At 39.2% G+C, this 26,455-nt stretch overlaps 1 protein-coding gene across 1 annotated transcript in view; it reads right to left on the bottom strand.

The window, feature by feature from the left end:
• Nucleotides 1-26,455, bottom strand: part of TMEM179B (transmembrane protein 179B) — a 495,505-nt gene that overhangs the window by 347,416 nt on the left and 121,634 nt on the right. Inside the window, exon 2 of the mRNA XM_044057072.1 lies at nt 17,101-17,294. Within this exon, the coding sequence (XP_043913007.1) occupies nt 17,101-17,294 (194 nt within the window). The remainder of the gene's footprint in view (nt 1-17,100; nt 17,295-26,455) is intronic.

Here is a 26,455-nt window from a genome sequence, read left to right as displayed (position 1 = left end):
CCCCACCCCCTAGGACCATACCTCCTAAAGCACCACCCCTCCTTGAGAGACAGTGTCACTGAATAGACTTGGACCACTCCCTCCCAAGATGGGCACGGCCATCCACTCCTGCCAGCTCCATCAGGCACCTGATCCACTAACTGATCTGGGAATACCTCGGCTGCACTTAGGGTTTTATCCCTCTATACCACATGATACATATTTGTTCTGGTTTTAATGACAGCACAGCATAACAGAAGTTCAGGACTCACTTACTCTGTGCGGTGTTTTTATTTATTTATTTATAAAGACAAGGCAAAAAGTAGAAATTTATGTTTTGTTTATTTTAGCTATCCAAATGTGTGCATTACCTTACTTAGAAAGTTAATTCCCATCACACTTTTTAGCTATCCAAATGTGCGCGTCACTTTACTTAGAAAGTTACTTCCTGTCACACTTTTGGTCCGTCAGTGAACTGTGTCAGACATTTATCAGCTATCCAAATCTGTGTGCAACCTTAATTGGAAAATTAATCCATATCACACTTTTGGACAGTCAGTCAATAACGATACAACTATGTCAGATAATGACTATTTATTAATTCATTCAATTTGCTTCCCAGTGTAGTCTGAGCAAAAAAAAAAAAATCAGCAGTTAGAGAGAGAAAAAGCTCCAAAGATCCACTCAACTTACAATCAGGTTTCTAAAACAAGCATATGACTGGCAATAGATCACATTATTAACAAGCATTTACAGTAATAAAACACAAATTTAACATAGCTACAAATAAGTCATATGATGAAAAAAAGAAAATTAAAAAGTGATAGGGCTCAAAATTCCAGGCAGGAAGGGAAAGGAGAGAACTACAGATGCAGAATGATGGAGAGTGACGGGATTAGATGGAAGGGTAGAATCAGTCTGAAAGTTACTGTGTTGATGCAGTAGTAGAAGGGGTCCTATGAAGAAGAAAAGAGCAGAGAAGGAGGTGGAAGTAGGTCAGTCAATGTATAATGATAAAGAGGCGAGATGTAAGGTAATTGAATATTTACAAGGGAAGATGTGTAGGTTAGGGTAATGAAATGTAACAGTAAACAAGGTGGTGAAGTATCGGTTGAAGTATGAGGGGATCATGTAAAAGGAATAAATTCAGTTCGATACTAAATGAGTCTTCAGCTGTGAAAAAAAAATTGGTATGATTGGGTTCATTTTCGATATCTGGAGTTTCAGAGATTCATAGCCTGGTTACTTGTACAAAGAAGAAAATAATCAAATCAAGCAATAACTACAGAGAGATTCTATGTCTACAAAGTTTTGATGTTGTAATCCAAGGGGTCTGGAATTACTGTACTTAAGTAATGACAGTGGGAAGTACTGGTCATTTAGTTAGTTTAGAGAATAATCTGTGCATAATTTTTAACTGATTAGTTAATGTGCTTTAGTTAATATTATGTAGCCTGAGAAAGTTTGAGTTTTGTGAGGAGCGCTGACTGCTAATGTGGCAATTTTGCTGCAAGTCTGTTCCTGTTTAGACAGATAAGTTTTAGAAATACTGCCCAATATGGCGGTAGAGTACAAAACGGTAGGCAGAAGTACAGTTTATGCACTCAACAGGTTCATTTAGGCAAGTTTTAGAATTATTTAACAGGCTTGGTTTTTTGAGGATATCTAAGTAGTTACAATCTACACAATTGTCCTAATGTAGTTTGTTATGACTGACTTGTTCAAATAGTGTTCCAGATTGAAAGGTAACAGATGTCACTTCAACCAAAATTCACTATCTTTGTTTTACTAGGCATTCTGAAGGCGCTGTGAGTTTTCTACCCACTTTCCAAGCTGATGAAAATTATTTTGAATAATAAGGTCTAGTTGGCTGAAAAAGGCAACAATAAAGGACACATCAGCATGTTGAACTAAGTTGGCATTGGAAATAGATATGTACATGTTATTAATAAAGACATTAAATAGGATTGGTCCAAGTATGTATTCCAGAGGATCACATGAGGTGGTAGGTAGGAAGACAAAATAAGTTTGTGTCCATTTAAAAGACTGTATACTGCAGAGGCCAGCACAAAGGACCCAATGTATGCACACAAACAGCTGAGAAGAAGCTAGAGATAAGGTAGTCCAACTGGACATTCCTAGACAGAAAAAAACATATGACGTCACAAGAAAGCTGATTTGAGCAGTCCTGCAATGGTTCAAAGTCCCAGAAACACTGACAGAACTGGTGCAGGCTATGTGCAAGACCCAGTGACACAGGTACAAACAGTATCTGGACTCACAGAGGGATTCCCACTGAGAGATGTTGTGCATCAGGGTTCAGGTCTGAGCCCGCTGCTGTTCATACTGCTGATGGGACTACATTAGCAAAGAGGTTGGAGAGTTTAATGAAGCTAAAGTATGCATAAAATGTGACTTACAAGTAGAAGCCGAACTAGAACTTCAGCAAATGGATAGGGGGATTTTATGCAAAAATGAAGGCTCATGGGATAAAACCTAGTACAGGAAAGACAGTTGTCAAGGCGGCAAATGGAAGAAATCAAAAAAAGGTGAAAACTGAGATAGAAGGGACACAGCAGAACAACTAAACAGATTCAAGTATCTGTGATGTGTGGTTAAGGAGAATGAAGTATGAATGACAAGGTCAAAGTTAGAATCAGATGTGATGTAGCCAATGGGCAGTGTGTTGGGGTAGCATGCAACAGAAGAAAGCCAAAAAAGCTGAAAAATAAAATGTACAAAGCAATGGCTTGACCAGTACTACTGTACGGTACAGAAACCTAGGGAGAGAAGTTGAGGACGCTAAAGCTGATGGAGATGAAGTCCCTGAGATGGGTGTAGGGATGCACACTGTGGGAAATCAGGTCAAAGGGAACAGATTACAGTAGCCTGGCCATATGTACAGGAAAGCGGAGGGCAATCTAGTAAAGAAGAATTGGGATTGACAATAACGGGGCAAGAAAAAAACAAGAGCTTCCAGCAAAAAGATGGACAGAAGACCTGCGACAGTCAGGCATGACCATCCAAGCTGGTAGGAGAGTGACACTGAATTGAGAAAGATGGTGACAACTGATGCAACATCCTGACCTTATGTAGAAAATGGGAAAAACGGGTTGATAACACACTGGGAATGGTTAGGGAGGTAGCTTTTGAACCATTGGGATGATGGAGTGCTAAGGTTCTTTCAACTTCATCTATGGAAAAGGAGGAAATAAGAGGTCATATCCTAGGTCTTTCAAATGATCAAGGAAGACAAAAGCTGTGTAAAGTCCTTTTTTGTCATGGTAAACATAGTTGAGAAAGAATAAGACCGTTTCTGTGCTGTAACCTGGGCAAAATCGATAATGAGTGGGTGATAGCAGGGTGTTTGTTACTGCAGGGCGAAAAACTTGTTTAATCATGCAGTTCTCAAGCATGTTTGAGAGAGGGATAGAGTGGCAATAGGTATGTAATTGTACAACTTGTTGTGTGTCCTACCTTCATAGAGATGTATGATAAAAGTGCAACACGGGATTGTTTCCAAACATGGGATATAAACATTTCTGTGGCAAACCTATTGAGTACAGTGGCTACAGGTATGTTATTGCTTCAGAAGCAAGGTGAAGATATTCTGGGGGAAGGTGGTCTGGAACCAGAGAACCAAGTTTCGGCTTTTGGAGTAGCTTTTCTATTACGCTAACATTACCCTGTTTCAGGTTAAATGTTCCATCTGGAGGACCTACAGTAATTGAGGATGTGTTGATTTGGGCTGCTCTGGAACAGAATTAGTACAGCCAGTGATGATGTGGGGTGTTGCCATATGTGCCAGGCAGTGAATGTGCACCATATGCCAGCATAGTTAGCTGGAGTTTTGTAAATAATTTTGTGTCATTTCACTGTCACACTGACTTGTACAGATGCTTGTGTTAAAAATGTATCAACAGTGTTGTCATAACTGATTAAAAGTTTATGTTTAACTAAAGAATTCAGGAAGGGATGAATAGAAGTTTTTGAAATTGTTCTATAGCTTTCAGATGCTGCAACAGATCTTAGCAAAGCTCTGAGTGTGTACAGTACCAGAGTCAGGTGATCAAATGTGATGTCATTTCATAACCAGAACTGAGAGGATGGAACTCTCACAGCAGTTTGTTTTGTTTTCTGTGGAACCTGATATAAAGATCTTTGACAATTATCACAGTCAGTTAGTTGACTTCAGTTCAATTAGTTGGAAGCTCATCATCTTGCCTTGTAGAAGTAAGCATTTCGGCATCTAATCTTCCCTTGCTGTATTAAGCTAGCTAGGGAACAGTTATTTTTAGACAGTCAGGAAATACAGTGAGATTAGTTAAGTAGTGCTTTTTCTCTACCTGTTTGAATCTGTTCAATTGTGTTATTTTTTATTTCTCCTGTGACTAAAACTCTGGTGTTTACTGTACTTAGATATTTAGTGTTTTCTGTCTTACTATGTATTATTAAAATATTTTTTATACCTTACACTGTGGCTGGTCTTTCCGAGAATATTTTTAATATCCTGAGAGTACTTGTGCTTATTTTAGTGACTCCTTGGCCACTCCAAAAAGCCTTGCTGCTTTGGTTACACTCTACCTTTTATATTAGTACTGATTTTACTCATTATAATTGGATATCCTTGTAAAAGCCTGAGAGTGGTTGACTAGTGGCAGTGTGGTTACCTTATATTCTTGGCAGAAGGGGTACAGCTAGTAAATCTGTACCAGCACTTCTCAGGAGTGTAAGTGTCTATGTGTGAGAAAATCAAACACCCAGGTGTGGGTGTGACAGTTACTTGGAACTGGGATCTGGAGAGAGACAGAGAGAGTCCAGTCCCAGGTCTGGAGTGTGTTCCCCTGTGTGCTCTAGGGGGAAATTGTACTGGACACAGAGAACTACATTTGAAAATATGGTGTAAATCCATTCCTGTTCTTACTGACAGTCTTTCATCTGTGTCAGTAGTGAGGATTGAAGCTCCCTGATTACTGGCCCAGGGTAGAGAGGCCATCACACAGCCGATAAAGGGTTTCATAAGTTATTACTAGGCTGCCAACCACAAGGGCCCTTACAAGTCTAGCCACGTACCCCAAACCATTTGTGTCCCAAGTAACACACGGGGGGGGGGGGGGCAGCTAAAGATTTGTAGGTGGAGCGTTAGGTAGACAAAACTTTTCTTATTGATGGTCTGTCCATAAAGGACATGAAAGCCTGACCAGGGGGTAAGTTTATGATTTCCCATCCAATTGTCAAGGCTTTATTTGAATAGGGTCAGTGATGAACTCTGTTTTACATGGACGGGGAGCTTATTCCATAGTGTAGGGATCCTTTTGGACATACATCTTTCTTTCCAGCACATTCTGTTTATGTCACAAGCATACCTCTCAACTGTCCAGACTTGTGGCTCATATTTTTGGTCTGTTCCTCAAAATGTGTGTTTTTCTGACAAATCACTGGGATGATCTGAGTGCTGAACTCACTAAATAATGACATGCATTTGAAATTTAGAAATAAAATTCTTCAGAAAACGCATTTTAAAACAAACTTTGTTACTGCAGCAACTTTACAAGCTTATTAGAGCAATATTTTAAATATGTCCCTATTTTTGGGCCTTTGTCCCCCCATTTTGTCAGGCTTTGTCCAAATTTCTTGCACTAAGAGGTTGACAGGTATTGTAACAAGCGAAGCTCAGATTCCTGGATCTAGTGTTTCTGATTATGTATGTTTTGCTCATGTGCAACAGATCCATCAGAGCTGGGTCTGAGGAAGCCCTGTAAGCCAGGCAAAGATCTCCTCTCAGGAGTCTGTAGGAGATGGAATAGAGACGGCCTTTCGGTAATCAGTGTAGGACAGGGTATTCATGCCCTGAATTCTCCTCATGAGAAACCTTTGTGGGTATTTCAACTGTTGCAAGTGTCTAGTTAGGTACAAGTCAAAGGGGGCACTGTACTCAATTATATGTCTGATAAGGGCCACATAGAGTGGTCTTATAACTTCCTTGCACCTGGATACTATACTCTTACCTATAAGTTGGTTGACACAGAATTAATTTCTTATTATCTTAGCTACATGTTGGTCAAAGACCAGATTGCTGTCTACATATGTTCCCAGAACCCTTAATACTGAGTCGACCCTTGGGGGCATTTTATCAATATAGTAATTTACTTGCATTAACAGTTTCCTAAAGGGCATTATAATGCTCTTTTTTGGCACCAGTCATTTGTCTGTATTAAACCCACTTGCAAGATGTTTATGTCTTGGAGGAAATCTATAACAGCTTACAATTTACAGTCATCTGTGAACTTGGTGAGCCAGAGGCCTTTAGCGTTAGCCTGGTCTTCCAAGAAGTAGATGTCAAATAGGAACGGGTGCAGCACAGAGCCCTCCACTGGTGACCCGACTGTTGGTGTAGGTGGTCTCACTAACCTTGACTTCTTTAGTCCTACCTGCGAGTCAGAAAGCAATCCAGCGAGTTATGTAAAGGTTTACACCTAGCTCAGAAAGCTTGTCAAAAATGCCTGAGTGGGGTACTGTATCAAATGCCTAAGCCAGGTCAAAAAACACAGTATTCACTGTTTTATGCTCGTCCATTGCCTTGGTGACCCTCTCAAAGAAGTCTACCAGGTAAAGTAGGCATGACCTTCCCTTAAAGTAAAACTGGGATGGATCCAGTGTCTATACGTTGTTAATGCCATAATTTATCGCTTCCATGATAATTTGTTCCATGCCTTGCATATTAAGCTTGTTAGACTAATGGGTCTGTATTTCCCTGGGTCAGCTGATGGTTGTGAAGGTTTAATGGCTGTTGTGGTCCTCCATTCACTTGGAAAGTAGCCTGTTTCAAGGCTGTAGTTGAAGAGTGCCTCAAGTGGTCTTGATGAATCATGTTTTAGACTATGCAGGAGGCAACCAGGAATGTTGCTGGGACTGACGGAGACTGTGTTCTTCACTTTAGCAAGTGCTGCCAGCACCTGGTCCCTACCGATAGCTGGGAGAAATATATTGGAGGGGATTTCACCTGGTGGAACGGGGGGGGGGGGGGTGAAGTTTGAGCTGAATTTATCAGCCAGTAGATTTGCTACATCACTCTGATTGGTGTTGGTAGTACCCTTCAACACTAGTTCAGTACACTGTTGTGTGTTACCTCTAAGGTTCAGGATATAGCTTTAGACCTTTTCGTTTCTGCGTTAGTTGTATAGAAGAGCACTTGTCTGAGGAAGTTGCTTTTCCTGATACTGGCCATGAGTTTTCTTCTTTTATTATATACCCTGTTTACATGAGGATTTCACCAATGTAATGAGACTGGTGCTTTGTCTAAAATGTTGGAGACGTTTAGTCTAAAAGTGGGGAATACCCTGATTAGGAATACATCTTGCAAACGGGTCTCTAGATGAAGGTCCTTGGTGTTTAACAACACATTTTGATAAATGATTTCAGTACTGAAATAGGTTTGGCATAATAGTTAAAGGTGTTTACCTCACAGACACAAGATACAGGGTCTGATTCTCAGCTTTGAAGGGGAAATTAGCTAGGCTTAAAATGGCTTGCAAGAGCAGCTAGCTTAGTACTTAACAGTGAGCCTGTGGTGCAGGTGCTTGAGAAGAATAGTTTCTGTTGAGATAAAGGAGTCTGAACAAGCAGAGTTCAAGTTTTTTTAAGGCAAAGATTATCAAGGAAAAGCCGGTAAGAGACAACATACAAAGAGAGGGCTGTTAGTCTAGCAGAGTAACAAAAAGTAGCCCATAATTTTTTCATAGGTTGGTACTAGGCTATCAGCGCTAGGGCCTATACAAGCCTAGCCATAACAATTCCCTGGCTATTTCTTCCCACACTATTTACTTCCCTGGACCCCTGTCTATCAGGGTGAATGACGTGATCCCCGGGGTGAATTTCCTTTCTCCAATCCAATCGTCAAGGTTCCTTTTGAAGAGGGCCAAAGAGGCACTCTGCTCGACATGTATGGGCAATCTATTCCAGAGTCTGGGGAGTCTCTGGGTCAGGAACCTATCCCTCCAGCAGGTTTTATTTATTGTGATGACAAGGTTTAGATCCCTGGAGCATGTGGCTCTGAGGGATTGGGATTTCTTTAAGTGTAGCATGTCCAACAGCTCTGGGTTTGACATGGCCTTGTATGTTAAGCAGAGATCGCCTCTGAGTAGACGATATGCGACAAGAGTATAGCTGGAGTTTTTTAAGGCGGTCAGCGTAGGGTATCTGCTTTAGGCCTGTGATTCTTTTAGTGAGGTATGTCTGCGGCCTTTCCAGTTATTGCAGATGTCTTGAGAGGTACATACCAAACGGGGCATTGTATTTTATAATGGGTCTAACGAGGGATGAATACAGTGGGACAATGACCTCCTTTTTTCTGGATGAAAAGCCCTTAGTGATGAGGTGTGCCACATAGAAGGATTTCCTGACTGTTATGGCGAGGTGGTTATCGAAGGTGAGACCACTGTCCACCTGTGTCTCTAAGTCTCTTATCACACTTTCGGTGTTTAGTGTACTGCCACCTAAATGGTAATTCACGGATACAGGTTTTTTCCCAAAGGGGATAACTATACATTTCTTGGCATTGAGCTTGAGCCCATGGCTCTGGCACCAGGCATCTGTTTCTGTAAGGCCCTGTTGTAGAGTATCCACATCATTTTGGGGATTCAATAATGGCTCCCAGTTTGCAGTCATCTGTGAACTTTGTTAGCCAGAGTCCCTTAGTGTTGGCCTGTACTTCAGAGAAGTAGATGCCAAACAAGAGCGGTCCCAGGACTGAACCCTGAGGTACTCCACTTGTCACTTGTCTGGAGCTGGATTTGGAGTTGGCTACTTTTACAGTGTGGGTTCTATCAGTAAGCCAGTTAGCAACCCATGGGTGACGTAGGGATTAATGCCCAGCTTAGTAAATTTATCTAAGATTCCAGAGTGGGGGATGGTGTCAAAGGCCTTGGCAAGGTCTAGATAGGCTGTGTGGACCACCTTACCCTTGTCCATGGCTCTGGAGACTGATTCGAAGAAGTCAATCAGGTTCAGGAGACAAGATCGGCCCAAACTGGGTGGGGTCTAGTGTTTGAAGGTTGCCAATGCCTTTGTTTATAAGTTCCATGATAATACGCTCCATGGCCTTGCACATAAGACTCATCAGACTGATGGGACGGTAGTTTCTGGGATCCAAGGTGGATCCTCCCCTTGTGGAGTGGGATAACTGTAGCTCTGCGCCACTCAGTGGGCACGAATCCTGAGGTGAGGCTATGATTAAACATGACACTTAGGTGAGGTGCCAGTTCATATTGTAGTTCATGTAGTACACAGCCCGGGATGTCATCTGGTCCCATGGATCCTGTATTCTTAGCTTTGGAGAGTGCGTTTTTTACCTGTGTGGCCATTATTACCGGAATTTGGCAATCTTCCGGTATTGAGATGGGCCATTTAGGGGGTGAGAGGGGGGTGAAGTTGGCACTGAATCGATCTGCCAGGATATTGGCAATATCCTTGGGATCAGTATATTTAATGCCATTCTGTTTTAGCTCAGAGCAGATCTGAGCATTGCCATTTAGATTCTTGACATAGTTATAGAATGCCTTGTGGTTGTCTTTGGAATCTTTGGCAATTTTATTTTCGTAACTAGCTTTGGAGGATTTTATGAGGGATCTCAGTTTCTTACTGAGGCTGGTAAGGGAGTTTTTTGCATCCTGGGATTTTCCTCTTTTCTGCAACAGTTTCTTCCTTTTGTTGTAAAGTTTGTTTATGGCAGGGGACCACCAGATTGCCTTCCTTTTTTTTTAGATGAGAGCATCTTGGTTCTATTTGGGATGGCACGATTCATGCATGAGTGGATGTGCTCGTACAGTGCCTGAGTGTAGGATTCAGCAGTTGAACTTTCAGCTCCCGTCTGCATGGGTGTCATGAAGTTTGTCACTTCTGACTTGAGTAGCATGAAGTTGGCTTTGGAGAAGTTTTTTTATGGAGGTTTCCTTACTGGGGGGGGGGGATGTGGATGTTAACGGTTATTCGCTTATGGTAAGACCCGACTAACGAGGGGGGTGACCATAGGTGTGGAGCATCGATTTCCCAGGTTGGTAATGATCAGGTCTAGGATATTGGAGCCCCTGGTGGGACTATGGATTAGTTGATCCAGGGTGTTGGAATTTATGAATTCCAAGAACCGTTGGGCAAAGGTGTTGGTACACGAGTAGTTTTCCCAGTTAATGGCAGGGTAGTTAAAATCACTCAGTATTACAGTGTTTGGTTCTATGTTAATATTTTCCAGTATGTTTAAGTTGAATCTCTGGGATCTCTCAAGCTGAGTGATATACTTGGACATATACATGCCACAGAGGAGCATTATATCTGATGATGGGTCTAAAGAGATGAATATAAGGGGAGTATAAATGTTTTACATCTAGAGAACAACTTTGAGATTAATTTGGCTAGACAGAATGGTTTCCAAACTGTTGTGGAAATACGTTGGTCAAATGACCATAAGTTACCACCACATGTGCTCAGATCTCTCTTAACTATATCAGTTTGAAGGGGTGTGCTGTTTACTTGAAAGGAACTGTAGATGTTCCATTTTCCAGACAGGACGACACTATATTTTAGCTTTTAATTTGAAACCATTGCCCTTATACCAAGAGCAGGCATGGTCGAACCCTTGTTGGCTGTAACTGGGTATCGGTGGGTGGGCTAACAATGGCACCAAAGCTGCAATCATCAGCAAACAAAATCTCAAGCTTTAGATGTTGTATTGGATATCAATGAACTAAATGACAAAGAGGAGGGGACCTGATATAGAGACACATGGGACTCCACTAGTTACTTTTTAACATTCATAGGATTCACCAACTTTCAGATGTGTTCTGTCAGCTAGCCAGTTAGCTATCCAAAGTGCTACATATGGATGTACATTAAGATTTGAAACCTTATCAGTTCTCCCTTCAGTCCGTTTTAAAACCATTCTGGAAGACTTCCTAGCCAAAATCTGGCTCCGTTCTTGCTCAATACTAGGATAAACTACATCCCTAAATATAAACAAGTACCCATTCATACCTTACATCCCCTTACTTTCCTTCCTTTGCTCACTTTCTTACTTCAGTCAGTTTCACTCCAGACTCTAAATATGCCATAATCCCATTTTTGTCTCACTTCATATTCCAATTCCTGTTTGAACTTCTCTAAGTATTAAATAATCATCACAAAAGTTGTACATATTCTTAACCAATGTTTTCACATTGTCTAATTTGGTATAATTATTTAAACTGTAGAGGTTTCTGTATTATTTTGAGGATTGTAAAATTGTTAAATGTTTTTGTAATACTTTGGAGTTTTTCTCTCTGGGCCTTCGCTGAAAATGGCTATCTAGCCAGAGATTCCTGGTAATCAAACATCAATAAATACATAAAATATAAATAATACCTGTATGGGAAAATGTACCTAAGGCCTTAGTCAAGCTAGGCAGTATACACAGAATGACCACTGCTCACAGCTTCTGTGACTTTTTCAAAGTAGTTCTCAAAGTTAAGGAAACATCCATCTTTGAAAAAGCCAAACTGGTTTGGATACAAGGTTAAGAAATTTCCTTTATTTGGATTTATGAGCTCAGAAATTATACATTCCATAGCCCTGGCATATAATACTAGAGGCGTTAATGGGTCTATAGTTTCCTGGATTAATGACATCCCAGTGGGTGTTCTCCAAGCTTCAGGTGCATAACCTGTTGAGAGGCTGAGGTTAAAAGGACAACAAACAGGTTCAGACAGGCTGCGCTTGGTACTAGGCAACCAAGTAAGTTATCAAAGTCCATGGATGTGGTGTTTTTAGCTCTGGACACAGCCATCAGCACTTGATGCATAGTGATTCTAGGAGAGGGCAAGGTAAAGGGAACAACTATGTGGGTGGATGATCTGAAGGTAGCACTAAATATGTCCAGTAGAATACTGGCTATTAACTCGGGGTCCAACTAGGTAGTATTGTTCCTGACAAGTTAGTTAATTCATTTCCATTTGTTGACTGGGATAGTCCAACAGAGCAAAACTCATTTTCAGCAAAGACCAGAAGAGAAAAGATTCATGTTTTCTTATTAAAACTTAAAACATTAGAAACACAGCGTGTGATTATAGTTTTCAGTGAAGAGCAATGGTAAGTACTACTTCTAAAGTTTCCTAGTACAGCTGAAGAGGGAATACTTACATTATCATTTGTAGACGTTGCTACTCAATTCATATTCAGCTTTACATTATCTTATGGTATATCTGAATTTTTTTTTGTTAAAACCGCTTTAGCTCTTTTTTTCCAGAAACTGGTCTTCACAGCAATAGTTCTTACTTGGATCACTACTGAAATATTGCAAGTTGAAGGCACACTACTATACTTTTACTACCTCCTGACAAAGAGTTTAGGAAAGAGTTCTTCCCCATTTGCAGATATAAGAAACAACATTGTTTGAATAAACAGTTTGACCCCCTACAGCAGGCACTTCTGAAAGGCTAACAAGGTTAGGAGCACTGCCTTCATTTCCAAGACAATGATACATAAAATGAAACTTTTAAGGAAACTGGGTGCCACAAACCATCTGTCCACTGTTGTCTTCCCCAAACCATCCTACAAGCTGACATATCAATGGTAACTTTGATCTGAGATATCCGAGTAGAAAAGGGTTATCTAATTGTAAGCTGGTCTTATGATTAAAGCTGGATAAGATACTTAAATGACAAGACCATTGAATATAAACTTCCCACTAAAGGACTATGTGAAAAATGACCCAAGAGCACAAAATCTGTAGTGCCATAAGGCCTAAGGCTTTTAAGACATGCTGCTGCTAGAGCACACTGAGCCCTGTGCAGCAACTAAAGAGATACCACCCTGTGCTAAGGCAGGAAGGGCTCCAGCAGAGTATCAGTGTCAAATGTGTACCACTTCTTCTTCTTCTTTCAGCTTTTCCTGGTTAGGGGTCACCACAGCAGATCTCCTTGTCTGCTCATGATTGGCAGTGGAGTTGTACAGTGTTGAGTTGCCCGCCCAGCGCCCAACCTTCCACAGAAGGCACACACACGCCCACACTCACACCTAGGGCCAATTTAGAGTGTCCAATCCACCTGCAGCATGTCTTTGGGATGTGTGTACTATTATAAATGCAAAAGACTGAAATGAGAGTAAATGGGACTTTGTGAGGGGAACAGAAAAGTGAAAAAGTGTCTTCCACTGATGCAGCAAATCCATGTGAGATGGCCTTCCACAGAACCAGTCATCTACACATGGGAAAGCTTTGGCTCACTACAGCCTTACATGATTTGTTACTACTGGCAAGCACTTGGTGTTTACTCTGGGGGGCAAACATCAGACCAAAAGGAAGGGTTCTGAAATAGTAATGACCAATTCTGATTTGCATGCATACAAACCTCCCCAACTATCTTGATGTGGAGATAAGGCATCTTGGAGTTCTAAACAGCACATTCATTCTCCTTCTGACAATGAAGACCCAACTGCAGTGAGACCAACTGAAAGTTTTCTTTTAGAATACAGGTATGTAGGTTGCCAAAATCTAAAAATTAGCCTAATGCCCTCTTTCTTTGACACCAAAAAGAACCTGGAATAATACCTTGTGTTTTTACAATCTGGTAAGACCATTTGTATGGCGTTTTTTGAAATAGTTCCAAGATCTCCTTCCCTGCCACTTCTTTTTAATAGAACTGAACAGCTAGCAAGAGCAGCAATAGGATTTGTGAGGGGGAAACGGCTAGTACTCTTTTCGCCTGAACCACCAGTCCTTTGAGATCATTCAAGTATCGGTGGGTGGGCTAACAATGGCACCAAAGTTGCAATCATCAGCAAACAAAATCACAAGCTTTAGATGTTGTATTGGATTATCAATGAACTAAATGACAAAGAGGAGGGGACCTGATATAGAGACACATGGGACTCCACTAGTTACTTTTTAACATTCATAGGATTCACCAACTTTCAGATGTGTTCTGTCAGCTAGCCAGTTAGCTATCCAAAGTGCTACATATGGATGTACATTAAGATTTGAAACCTTATCAGTTCTCCCTTCAGTCCGTTTTAAAACCATTCTGGAAGACTTCCTAGCCAAAATCTGGCTCCGTTCTTGCTCAATACTAGGATAAACTACATCCCTAAATATAAACAAGTACCCATTCATACCTTACATCCCATTACTTTCCTTCCTTTGCTCACTTTCTTACTTCAGTCAGTTTCACTCCAGACTCTAAATATGCCATAATCCCATTTTTGTCTCACTTCATATTCCAATTCCTGTTTGAACTTCTCTAAGTATTAAATAATCATCACAAAAGTTGTATATATTCTTAACCAATGTTTTCACATTGTCTAATTTGGTATAATTATTTAAACTGTAGAGGTTTCTGTATTATTTTGAGGATTGTAAAATTGTTAAATGTTTTTGTAATACTTTGGAGTTTTTCTCTCTGGGCCTTCGCTGAAAATGGCTATCTAGCCAGAGATTCCTGGTAATCAAATATTAATAAATATATAAACTGCAAGCAAATGAAGCACAAAGAATCCAAACCCCAAACAAATTTAAAGTGCAACAGTCAAAGTCTCAGAACTATTGCAGTTTACCCATAGGCTGACTATGGCCTCCTGGGTAGCACTGAGAACACAAACCTCACTGTCCTCAACCCTGCTGGAAACCAGACTGAGGGGGACTGCCTTTTTACAGCGCTCTGTTGTTGCTGTTACTGTGTGCACTTCTAATACCACACACAATGTTTCCTCCTCTGTATCCTGTTAAAAAATAAGCTGCAGAGGGTTAGAACTTACACCCACAGCAACAGCAATGGCACTGTCCATTCCTTCCCAAACTTTAAAGGTACTGATCAGCTCGACTGAAAAGAAGCCACAAAAATAAAGAGAGAGAGAGAAATCTAAAGATGCTACTTTAGTCTCCTTGACAAAGTCAGCGATATGCAGCTGCCAAGTGTCTGAGTAATAAAATGCTAAATCCTCACACAGGTATGAATGGTGGAAGAGAAGAATCAAGAACCTTTATAGGCAGGATAGATTTTTTTTTCCTGATGAGTAAAAGCCACGAAATGCTGCAATGCAGATACGTAGCATTCCAAAGGCTGACCAGGCTGGCTTTCTGTTTGAATTGTGAACAAGACTTTGGACACTGGAAAACGTTGAAGTACATGATGATACCTGGGTTGTGGCAGTTAGATTAAAGTGTTCCATTGCAGCTGTCCAAACATCGTGGCACTTTCTAACTTAAGTGTTCCGATATATTTTCTAGTCCATCCTAACAAAATTATGTGGGTGGCTTCTAAACAAAAGGTTTTGTAAACTTCTTTTGCAAACATCACATCATGGACAGCATTGGGTGCATCCACAGATGGATGGGAGCCAACTCATGCACTACGGGACATCAAAGTCTATGGATGAAATTCTACACACTCTCTATGATGACATCACTTAAAGTTCAATGAACCTTTCAGTGAGATCACATAGAGGAAAACATTTCATGAAGCTTGTAATTTTAAATTTGGTGACAAAAAATAGGTACTAATGTCAAGAAAATGCAGGATGGTTCTGGAAGCATCACATGTCATGGTGCCTGAGGTAACTGAAACTGTTACGGAACACTTTAAACTGCAAGCAAATGAGGCAATAAAAATCATTATGTGCTTCTCCAAGACGACATGAACATGCATGGAATATAGATAGTACAGATAAAACCAAACTACTGGTATTTTTTAAACAGAGGATGGGACATAAAGAAAGGCCTGGGTGATTGTGAAAGAAAATTACTTACCATGACTGTTGCAGAATATAGCAGAATTTAGCATTTTGTGCCAACAAAAATGCAGACCAAAATTCGACCAATAACCAGCACGACTGTCAGTATCCATTTGCTCGTTTTTCTCTGTCTAATATTGAAACGAGTGAAATAACTAAGTTTTAGATAAGTGGCATAACATGGCAGATGGGCAATTCTCATGTTTTCTTTAGTAACAGTCTTGTGGGCTACAGATGATGGACATCTTATCAGACAAATGTTTTCAAGGAAGCTGTAATTTGGAAGGTGTGCAGTACTTAATTATGACCTTGATAGCAAAGCCCAAGAAGTCATAATTACTACACACTTGGAGAAGTACAGCTCCTTCATGGACGTCGTTATATTACACTTTATGCTTTAAAATCCATATTTTAAATGTTTTCATTTTTTTCAAAACATTTTATTTTTTTTCTCATTTCTTCTAATTTAGTTCCTCATTATTCAGTCCTCTGACAGAACGTGAGATATGACCGCTTATATTTCTGCAAGGTTACAAGGCCGTGGTGCAGTTATGTGGACATGGGTCCATCACTATAAAGTTAGATAGTACTTGAATTTTATTTATTTGACTTAACTTTTACCTTGGGGGAGTAGTGCATGCCACACTTGAAATTATGTTGTGGTGCTTTACTTACACAGCAAAGCAGTACAAAAAGTTTTGTAACACAGGCAAGGCAGCATAGCCCAAGTGTATAACTGAATCATTTTTGTGGCATAATAACCCCTTGTCAAACATTTTATTAAAAATACATTACAGTCAATATAAAAACTGTCAAAGAAAGACATATCAGGGGAAGGAAGGTGGCATAATGGTTAAGGTGTTTACCTTACAAACACAAAGTACAGGGTTTGAATCGCACATGGGACAACTGGCTAGGCTCAAAATGGCTCATAAAGGTAGTTAGCCTAGTACTAATCCATGAACCTATAATTTAAAAAGATATTAACACATGTAATGAAAACTTCCACATTCTAGACTTCATCGAGCTTCTAGAATAAACAGCACAGCATTAAGTACACTAGCCAATGCTGCTGTACAGAATAAATAACATTTTGGATTAAAAAAAAGAAGATAATGGTGAAGAATTACTTGGAACATGAGCTATGCATTCTGGAGTTACACAGGATTACCAAGACTTATTTACCTTCATACATTTGACTTGGATCATAAGGTCATGATAAGTATTTAAGAAGTGACAACTACATTCTACTTCCAATTAACTGAAGATTATTTGCTCTGATCAGGAACCAAATTTCTAACAAGAACATACAACAGGCATCACATGTTTTCATAACATCAAAATTACTATCATTAGGTAAGTATCACCTACCTTGTGGTTTCACCGATAAAGATAGTATAGATCCGGTGCAAAACGACAGCGAAACAGTAAAGTGACACAAACACAGAGACTCCACACACGAAATAGCAGAGGGAGACATTACTGAATGATGTGGCAGTACACTCTCCTACAGAGCTATTGCATTTAACAGTGCCATAAAGAATGCACTGGCCCGCAAACTCTCCCTACAAAATGAACAAGAGAAAATGAAAGTGAAGTTTCGCCCAGTGCTGAAACAAAATTAAATCAGGCCTGCCCAAAGACATACAGACACCAGATGCCAATCTAAACATCTTATACAACTGCACTCATAATTCATTTATTAGTCAGAAATGCCTGCTAACAAAAAACGGGATTAGTAACATTTCTATGAGCAATGCAACAGGCTATTTTCCAACTTCTCTGTATCCAAGTAGAGGCTCTGGAACAGATAAGATACAAACTTGGAAGTCTCATTGAAATTGCCACAATTCTTTAAGCTCCAGAGCTGCCTATAAAAAAGATCTCTGGTCTCAGTGGCCCTACCTTCTGGAAAAAAAAAAAAAAAACGTACAGTTGTGTAAGAAAACTTAACAGAGCAGTAAATATTTGAATGATCAATGCAGCAGTAGCCTTAGCTATTGAGACTATATCCTGCCAAGGATAGAACAGCCAGCCAGCTTCCAAAGCTTTATGGCACCTTCCACATACTAAAACCAGTAAGCCTAAAAAACACAAGTTTGAGTGCCCAGCCTTTCACAGCATTCATGCCCAACTGAGAGAGGGAGGCGAAACCCTGAAAGGACATAGCTATGAGTAAATACAGCTATATCACATTATTTACACACACACACACATATATATATATATATATATATATATAAAATATCTAGTTGCACAGGAGTATATGCGCGCGTGTGTGTGTGTATATTATATATATATCTATATATAAATATATATATATATATATAAACACATTTACACACACACACATATATATATATATATATATATATATTATATATATATATATGGAGAGAGATGTATAGCTACACACACACATATATATATATATATATATATATATATATATAGGGAGAGAGATGTATAGCTACACACACACATATATATATGTATGTGTGTATGCATAATTTATATATAGATATATATATATATATATATATATATATATATATATATATATATACACATACATACACACACACATACATACTGTGTCTGTGTGTGTATTTTATATATATATATATATATATATATATATATATATATATATATATATATATATATATAAAATACACACACACATATATATATATATATATATATATATATATATATATATATATATATATATATATATATATATACATAAAATAAACTAAAAATAAACATAAAAAGGTGTCGAAGGAGGCCAACTAAGTGAAGTCTAATAAAACAATAGTGTTTAATAAGCGTTTTGTTCCACTAAATAGTAGAACTTCCTCAGATAACAATTCACTCAAAAACATTCCATTTAAAAGTATTTGAACTATGTCATGTGTTCAAAACACTCCAATAACATCTTACCCCTAGTTTAGTCAACATTAATTCCTTAAGGTCCAGTACATATTAAACCCCCCATGTAAAAACTTTCTTCATTTCTACTTTCTTAACTTGTAGCCATATTCAGAAAAGACATCTTTCCATATGTATATGTAGTTTAAAAACAATACAATAAGCCACATTCACCACTAATCTCAAACATTTTAGTAATAGGTTCTACCTTGCTAAACTTCTCAGTTTTAAGATGCACAAGATAGAACTAATTTCATGAAGTCCTGGCCGTTGACTGGCATTAAGTTTTGACTGCCAAAGTAATTCCAAGTGTTCTAACATAAGGGAACTAGGCCCCACCCCCCCAGCTTATCAATATTTACTTGGTCTATGGCTCTAAATTTAAAGCAGTGTTTAGGGTGTTCCTGCACGTGATACGTTAAAGCATTCTCAAGTTTTGCCTTCCGTATACTATATAGGCGTTTGTATGTTCTCACTTTGAATTTACGGTCCATTTTACCTACACAGAAGGATGGGTATAATTGACATTGGGCAACATATACAATCATCTTAGAGTTACAAGTATGTTTTTTCCTTAAATGGTATTCTTTACCCCTAACAGTGTAGATTTGTCCAGTGGTTATGTGTTTACAATAGTTACACATGCCACTGGGGAACATCCCTGGGTTTCTAGCTACAGGGCTACTGTGTGATTCTAGTATGCTTTTTAAATTGCTCCCCTCTTAAAAATCACTTGAGGTGATTTGTTAAATTCATTCTGTAGGGGTCCTTGTTCGCTTAATAAACTCCAGCTTTTGCATATTATATTCCTTAAATCTGTAGCGTTAAGGTTAAATGTTGTGATAAAATTGTATGTGATACTGAAGGTATTTTCCTTTACAGTACCTAGATCATTTGCCCCATTGTATGTGTCCGTGTCTACTAAAGTAATGCTTGCCTGTGCTAAAACTGGTCTGTAAACTCCATTTTCCCTTTTAGTTTGAACTTCGTTTGTTAATTCCTGCATTAGGGATATCCCTGTTTGTGGAACATGTTACCCAAAATTTCACATTCCTGGATGAAGTCCTCATCTGTTGACACCATTCTAGCAGCCCTAACCAGTTGACCTTTCACCACAGTTTGTTTTTGGTGAAATGTGTGGCAGCTTGAAAAGTGTAGGAATGCGTTTGAATATGTTGCCTTCCTGTAAATTTTTGTTAAATATCTACAATGGTTCATGTCCTTCCTAATTTCGGTATCCAAATATGATATGATGTCTTCATTAAAGCTACAAGTAAACTGTAGAAAATTAGTGATAGAATTAAAAGTAGTCTACCAATTCTTTTGCTATATAATTAGGAATATATCGTCCAAGAATCTTGTGTAGAAATGTATCTCTCCACGGATGTAAACATTCTTGTTGATGTACTCCTGTTCCAGTAGGCCATTACTAAATTTGAGAAACTAGCTCCACAAGGAGAACCCATTGCTACACCTATTTTTTGTAGAAAAATGTCTCTATCAAAGCTAATGAAGTTGTTAGACAGGACTATATCAAGGAGTTCTTCCACTAAACTGATTTAGTTAGCTGTTGCCCCTTTTCCCCTCGGTATCTGGCATACCCGTTCGGTTCCTTCACCATGGTGGACAGACGTGTATAGGTCCTTAACATCAACCGTTAAGAAGATGAAGATATCTATGTATTCTAAGTTGTTCAAACTGTTGAGGAAGGACCATGAGTCTTTATATATCTGCGAATCTTCTTTGATGTATTTCGTCAAGATACTGTCAATCAGCTTTGCACATGGGTAAGCGATATAATTTCTAGCGTCTACTAAGGGTCTCATGGGTGGGTCAATAGTGTTTTTATGCACCTTGGGAATGCCAAAGATTACAGGATGTTTAGCTGTAGGCATAGACAAATAATTAAATGTTTTGATGTCTATTCTAACTTCGATTAACATATCAGTGATGTAAGAGGTAATCCGCAGATATGCTTTGTTTACTTCGATCTTAGATACACTCTGATATTAGTCACTTTGCAATATCGATTCCATTTTATGGTTGCATAAGTCTGTACTCATTATAACAACTCCACCCCCTTTATCAGGCTTCATCACTCTCACTGGGAGAGCCTGTAGGTCCTTTAGAAGCATTCTTTCTACATTAGTTATATTCAAGTGCTTACCACTACTGTTTCTATTATCATTCAACAAACAGTTCCTAAAATCAAGTTCACATTTTTTTTTCAAACAGCAGTAATGCAGGATGCAGTAGGGGGGGGGGGTTAGGGTTAAACATACTAGCAACACATAAATAGTCCTTCATAGTGTCTTTGTTCCCCTGTTTAAGTTCAGTTTCCTGACAAACATTTTTAAATCTAACTGTGCTCTGGCTACATCTGCTCACTCATCTGGTACAAAAGTAAAACCTTTTGATAAAAGCTCAACCAGTCCACTTTCAAAGTCAAATGGTGAATAGTTATACACTGTGAAGTCTTTGTCCTTGTTTAAAATCAATTGACATCTTTGTCAATTTCTCTCAAAGTCAGCATTAACATTAGTCACCTCTTGCTCGTTTTCCGTCTGTTGTTCTTCTGAAGTTGGGTCCTTCTCTCTGGGTTGTGGTTCTGCCTCCTGTTGTGAAAATTTTGGTTGTCATTTCGCTGGTAGTTAGTGTTATAACCCATTTGCTCTGTATCTTGCCCCTGGGGTTGACCCTGGTTGCTCCTCTTATTTGCAGCAATTCTGTCACTCCTGTGCGCAGGGTTCGTGTTGTGGTGGTTTGCCTCGTCTGTGTCAACTAAGGTCAGTTCAGTTTGTCTAAGCATTTCATTCCCTCTCATGTCATTTCCAGCCAGGCTTCTTTGACCAATTGGGTTCCATACCTGAGAGGGTGGTGGTCTGGGGTAAGCAGAACCACTACTATAGTCCCTGCGGTGCCTATTTAATTTTTGTTTCACAAAGCTTATCTAGGTACCGGTCAATACTTGTGAAGATACGGTCATAATCACACCGGTACCGATCAAAGTGAATGTCTAGTTTTATTTCCTGGTCTAGAGACACAATTGTCAGCTTCGATCTTTTCAACTGCTAATTTATAATGTTTGGACATCAGCTCCAATTCAGTCTCATGTTCATCAAAAAGTTTAAGCAGGCCCTGATGGAATATTGAACCTGCCTCCAACCCCAAAAATGCAGCCCTTTTGGTACGATGTTCTCTTTCATACATTCACAAAAGTACACAATCTCTAGTTGGAGTTTCTTATACTTCAATAATTTAGAGTCCAACGTATTAAGTTTTGTTTCTATATTTACACTCCCTCCAGCCGGATGTCATCCTATTGTACTCGCCACTTCCATGTTCAATAACATTGGTTCACTAAGCCAATTGTCCAAGGGTGAGACATCAATAAGCCCAGAGGGAGACACACTATTTGGTAGGGTTCTATTGCTGCTATTTGGATACAGTTATTGCGGTCTCTCCAAGTATGTTGTATGCAAGGCAGCACTTGCACCAGGCTGGCTATCTCTAGGGGAAGATGCTACAGCAGAAGTAAATGTAGTAGCTGTTGCACCAACCTTTCCTTGGCTCACATTAAAGTTGTTTTTTTTCTCATTGTGTTTGTTGACTTAAAAGCTGCAAGTCAAGAGAGTCCAGTCTGGATGATACAGTCATCCATTCGTTGTGTAAGCATAGCTGTCAATGCTGTTAGATTACCCACATCATCGTTGCTGCTCTGGGTTAAACTTGTGCTGTTAAATCCTTCAGACGCCATACCAAAACCACAAGCGGAAAAAAGAAAAACAATAGACCAACAAACTAAAAATAAACATAAAAAGGTGTCGAAGGAGGCCAACCAAGTAAAGTCTAATAAAACAACACTGTTTATTAAGCGCTTTTCGTTCCACTAAACAGAACTTCCTTGGATAACAATTCCCTCAAAAACATTCCATTTAAAGGTCTTTGAACTAGGTTATGTGTTCAAAACACTCCAATAACATCTTACCCCTAGTTTAGTCAACATTAACTCCTTAAGGTTCAGTACATATTAAAACAACCATGTAAAAACTTATTCATTTCTTTCTTATTTAACTAAAACTTGTCGCCATATTCAGAAAAGACATCTTTCCATATTGTACATGTAATTGTGTTTTAGACATCCTCATCATTTAAAATTTTAGATGGAAATGCTGCACTTTTGCTCACTATCATTGTTATTTTTCATCGAATGGCAATCGTTAAAGTTAATACTTCACTGCAAGTTATTTATATCAGGTCACTTGATAAGGACTAAAAAATAATTTTTGATGTTAAATATGAACCTATATAGAGTCCAATATTACATTGGTTGAAATCCATATAAATACAAACTCTGACTGGCCAACAAATGATAATATCCCATTAACTGGTGAAAGAGATTTTATACTTTTATTGGATGATGCCATCAGTTTTTACATGTCATAGGCTGACAACTTTAGTATTTTTTGATTGGCAACCATTTTAAACTTATGCTCTTGATTGGTCTTTGATATTAATGCTTACTGTATCATATTTATAGTGTTTTGAGAGGTATTCAATTAATGTTTGTCACTTTTAAAAATGAAGTAATAACAGAATTAAATATCAATGAGGGGTTATTGTTCAAATAATGTTTGCTAAACGCTTTGACAAAAGGAGACTTATGTGATATACAGGTCACTACATTCATGAGTTACCTAATAATGACGTATGTTACTGTTGCATTCATCTCATTGGTGAAATGCTATGTACAGTCACTGGTCTATAGAAACAGATTGCCTCATTACCTCATGTGAAGACTGGTTCAGTTTTGCATCTAATTAGTGTTCCAGCTTTGATTGGCCGAATATTTTGGTGTTTTATAGGAGGAATTTTGTTGGCTGTTTTACACTTCAAATATGTGCTTGTTCATTTGTCAGTTGATCTGAAGAAGGGTTATGTTAACACAAAAGTGCTTATCACTTTTGTCAATAAAGTCCATTTATTTTTAGCTATGTCGATCATGGTATTTTATTTTGGACACACATATATGTACATACACACACACACACACGCACACACACACCCACCCTGGCAGAATAAAAAAAAACAAAAGGGGATGGTGGGAGGGAGCAGTTACTGCAGCAGTGATCTTTCCGTCATCAACTGTTATGGTAAGTTTACTTACACAACTGCACTAAGTTCATCATAAATCACTGCTGCAGTAGCCTTGGCTATATGGGTAGATTACCCTACCTTACATTTGGGAGGTGGAAGGGGAAGGGCGCAGAAGCCCCTGCTGAATGGTCTTGGCAAAGCCTGATCTAGACCTAGAGAAGGAATCAAGGTTGTACTGCTTTGTAAAAGTATGTTCAGAGGACCAAGTTGCAGCTTCTATAATCCAAGCCTTACCAAAACACCATATATGAAGCCAAGGCCCAGGTAGAAAATGTTTTGTGCCTGCCTGGAATAGATTTGTTATGGTAAGAATAACAAAAGGTAATAGTCTGTGACAGTCATTTGAAAATGGTCTGTTTCAACACAGGTTGTCCTTTCTTCTTACCATCACAAGAAATAAACTGATCCAAAAGGTATGGAAAAGTTTGTTCTTTCAAGATAGTGCCAGAGTGATCTGTGGTCATTTAAGGAATGGAGTATCCCTTCCTCCTCATTTTTAGGTTTAGGAAAGAAAATGGAGATGGACAGTTTGGCTTAAAGTAAACCTGGATACCACTTTAGCCATAAAAGGATCAGTTCTCAAACAAATCCACTCTGGAAAATAAGATTGACTTACCATAAAACTGACAGTCTTCTTGCAGGGGTCAAAGCAATCAACAAATTAGTTTTCCATGTTTAGATTTTCAGTTCAGCCAGCTGAGCTGGTTCAAGTGGAGCAAGTGTTAGCTTACCTAACACAAAATTAAGATCAAAAGGAAAAGCCATCAGTTTTCTTGGAGGTCTCTTACACCAAACCCCTTTCAAAAGCACTTTGACATGAGAATGCATTGAAAGTGGAGAATCCATGGGCACATAAGCTTAAATGGCTGATAAATGAACCTTGATGGAGGAGTAAGACCAAATAAACATTAGCCCTAAAATGGTACTTGTTATGTTACTGGCACCAAACAGAAAACCTTTTCCATTTGCTAATACATGATTTTCTAGTGGCAGGCTTTCTTGGTTCCATTCTGCTGTACATCCTCAGTAAGCAGGTGCCCAAAGGGAATTAAGACCCTATCATCCAGGCAGTTACCTGAAGTTGACTAGGGCAGGGCATATTAAACATTCCTGTCCTTGTGTGAGTAGATCCATTCTGTGAGAAAGCTATCATGAGAATCACTGGTCATTTCCAAAAGAAGGAAGAATCACTACTGCCTGGGCCAGAAGGGAGGTATGACAATGACCTTGTGAGCATTCCTTTTGAATCTTCAGAAGTATCCTAGATATCAGTGTAAATGGTAGAAAAGCATGCAGGAATATTTCTGTCCTAAGAAAAGAAAAATCAACTGTCTTGCAGGATTTCTTGCATGGAGATCTGGAGCAGAATTTCACCAGCTGATTGGTCAGCAAGGAGGCAAAGTCATCCAAATGAAGAACTACCCACAGATAGATCAAAAGTTGAAAGCCCTCCCTGATCTAGTTTCCATTTGCAAGGGTCTGCATGCTCCTCCTGCTCAGCTTGGCTCCCAAACAATTTTACTCTGACAGGATGAAGAATGCCTTTATAGTGACACTGTGCTGTAAAGTTATATCCCAAGCAAGCAAGGCTACTCTGCAAAGGAGGTAAGACTTTGTTCCCTGTTGCTTGCTGATGTACCTCATGACAGTGTTATTGTCTGTAACAACTTGAAGTGGTCCAGACAACCAATGATGATTCAGAGTCGAGTGCCTTGATCCCAGCAAGCACCTCCTTGATATTTTTGTGTTTGCATCTGTCCTTGCTGTCCCAAACACCTTGCACTTTTATCACTCATGAAACTGCTCCCCAAGCAAAGCTTGAGGTGTCTGACTGCTTTGGAGCAAGGGGAGACCAGATTTAGAGAAACTTGCATGTCTGCACCATATGATTTATCTTCTGACATACTCCAGAACTGGGATTTGAAAAGATAACGGGTACTGGGACCAGAGACTTGAGATACCACTGTTATCTTTTTCAGGTGGAGTCTTGCCAGAGGTATCATGAGAATCACAGATGCCATTAGACCCAAAATCCTGAGGTATTCCCTCACAGTGACCAACGTCTGAGTGGAAAACCCTAGAAATAGATCTAAGTATACAGCTACTGCTTCCTGTGGAAGAAAAACCTTTTGAATTGAGATGTCTAGCAGACACTCCAGGGGTACAAACCTGTATGATAGAATGAAAAAACAACTTTTGAATGATCTCTTGGAACCCCAGCTGGTGTAACTCAACTGAGAGGTTCCTGACAATTTGAAAAAGACTTTGCAAAGATAATCAAGTCATCTAAATATGTAAAAATGTTGATCCCCTGAATCCTGCAATGAGCTATAACTGGAGCTAAATACTTTGTGAGCACTCATGGTGCAGTGGATAGTCCAAAGTGTAAGGCACTGAACTGATATGTGATCCAGACACACAAAACCTTAAGAAAATGCCCGACGACTGGATGAAGAGAGACGTGATAAGTATATTTTAAATAAAGAAGCTGTGTGTGTTGCCCATCTCAACCTTTATTCTCACTGATTGGTCGGATCCCATCCACCAGATCCATCTAGGCCTTTTGCAAAAGCTCAAGACATTCAGCAAAGCTTGTGGGCATTCTTCCTTACCCATAATGCAACTCCCCAGCTTC

Source organism: Protopterus annectens, chromosome 15.part0 (assembly GCF_019279795.1).
Source record: "Protopterus annectens isolate FY-2018-M chromosome 15.part0, PAN1.0, whole genome shotgun sequence".
Lineage (NCBI taxonomy): Eukaryota > Metazoa > Chordata > Ceratodontiformes > Protopteridae > Protopterus > Protopterus annectens.
The sequence above is the reverse complement of the archived record's forward strand: the minus strand, read 5'-3'. Positions and strand labels throughout refer to the sequence as shown.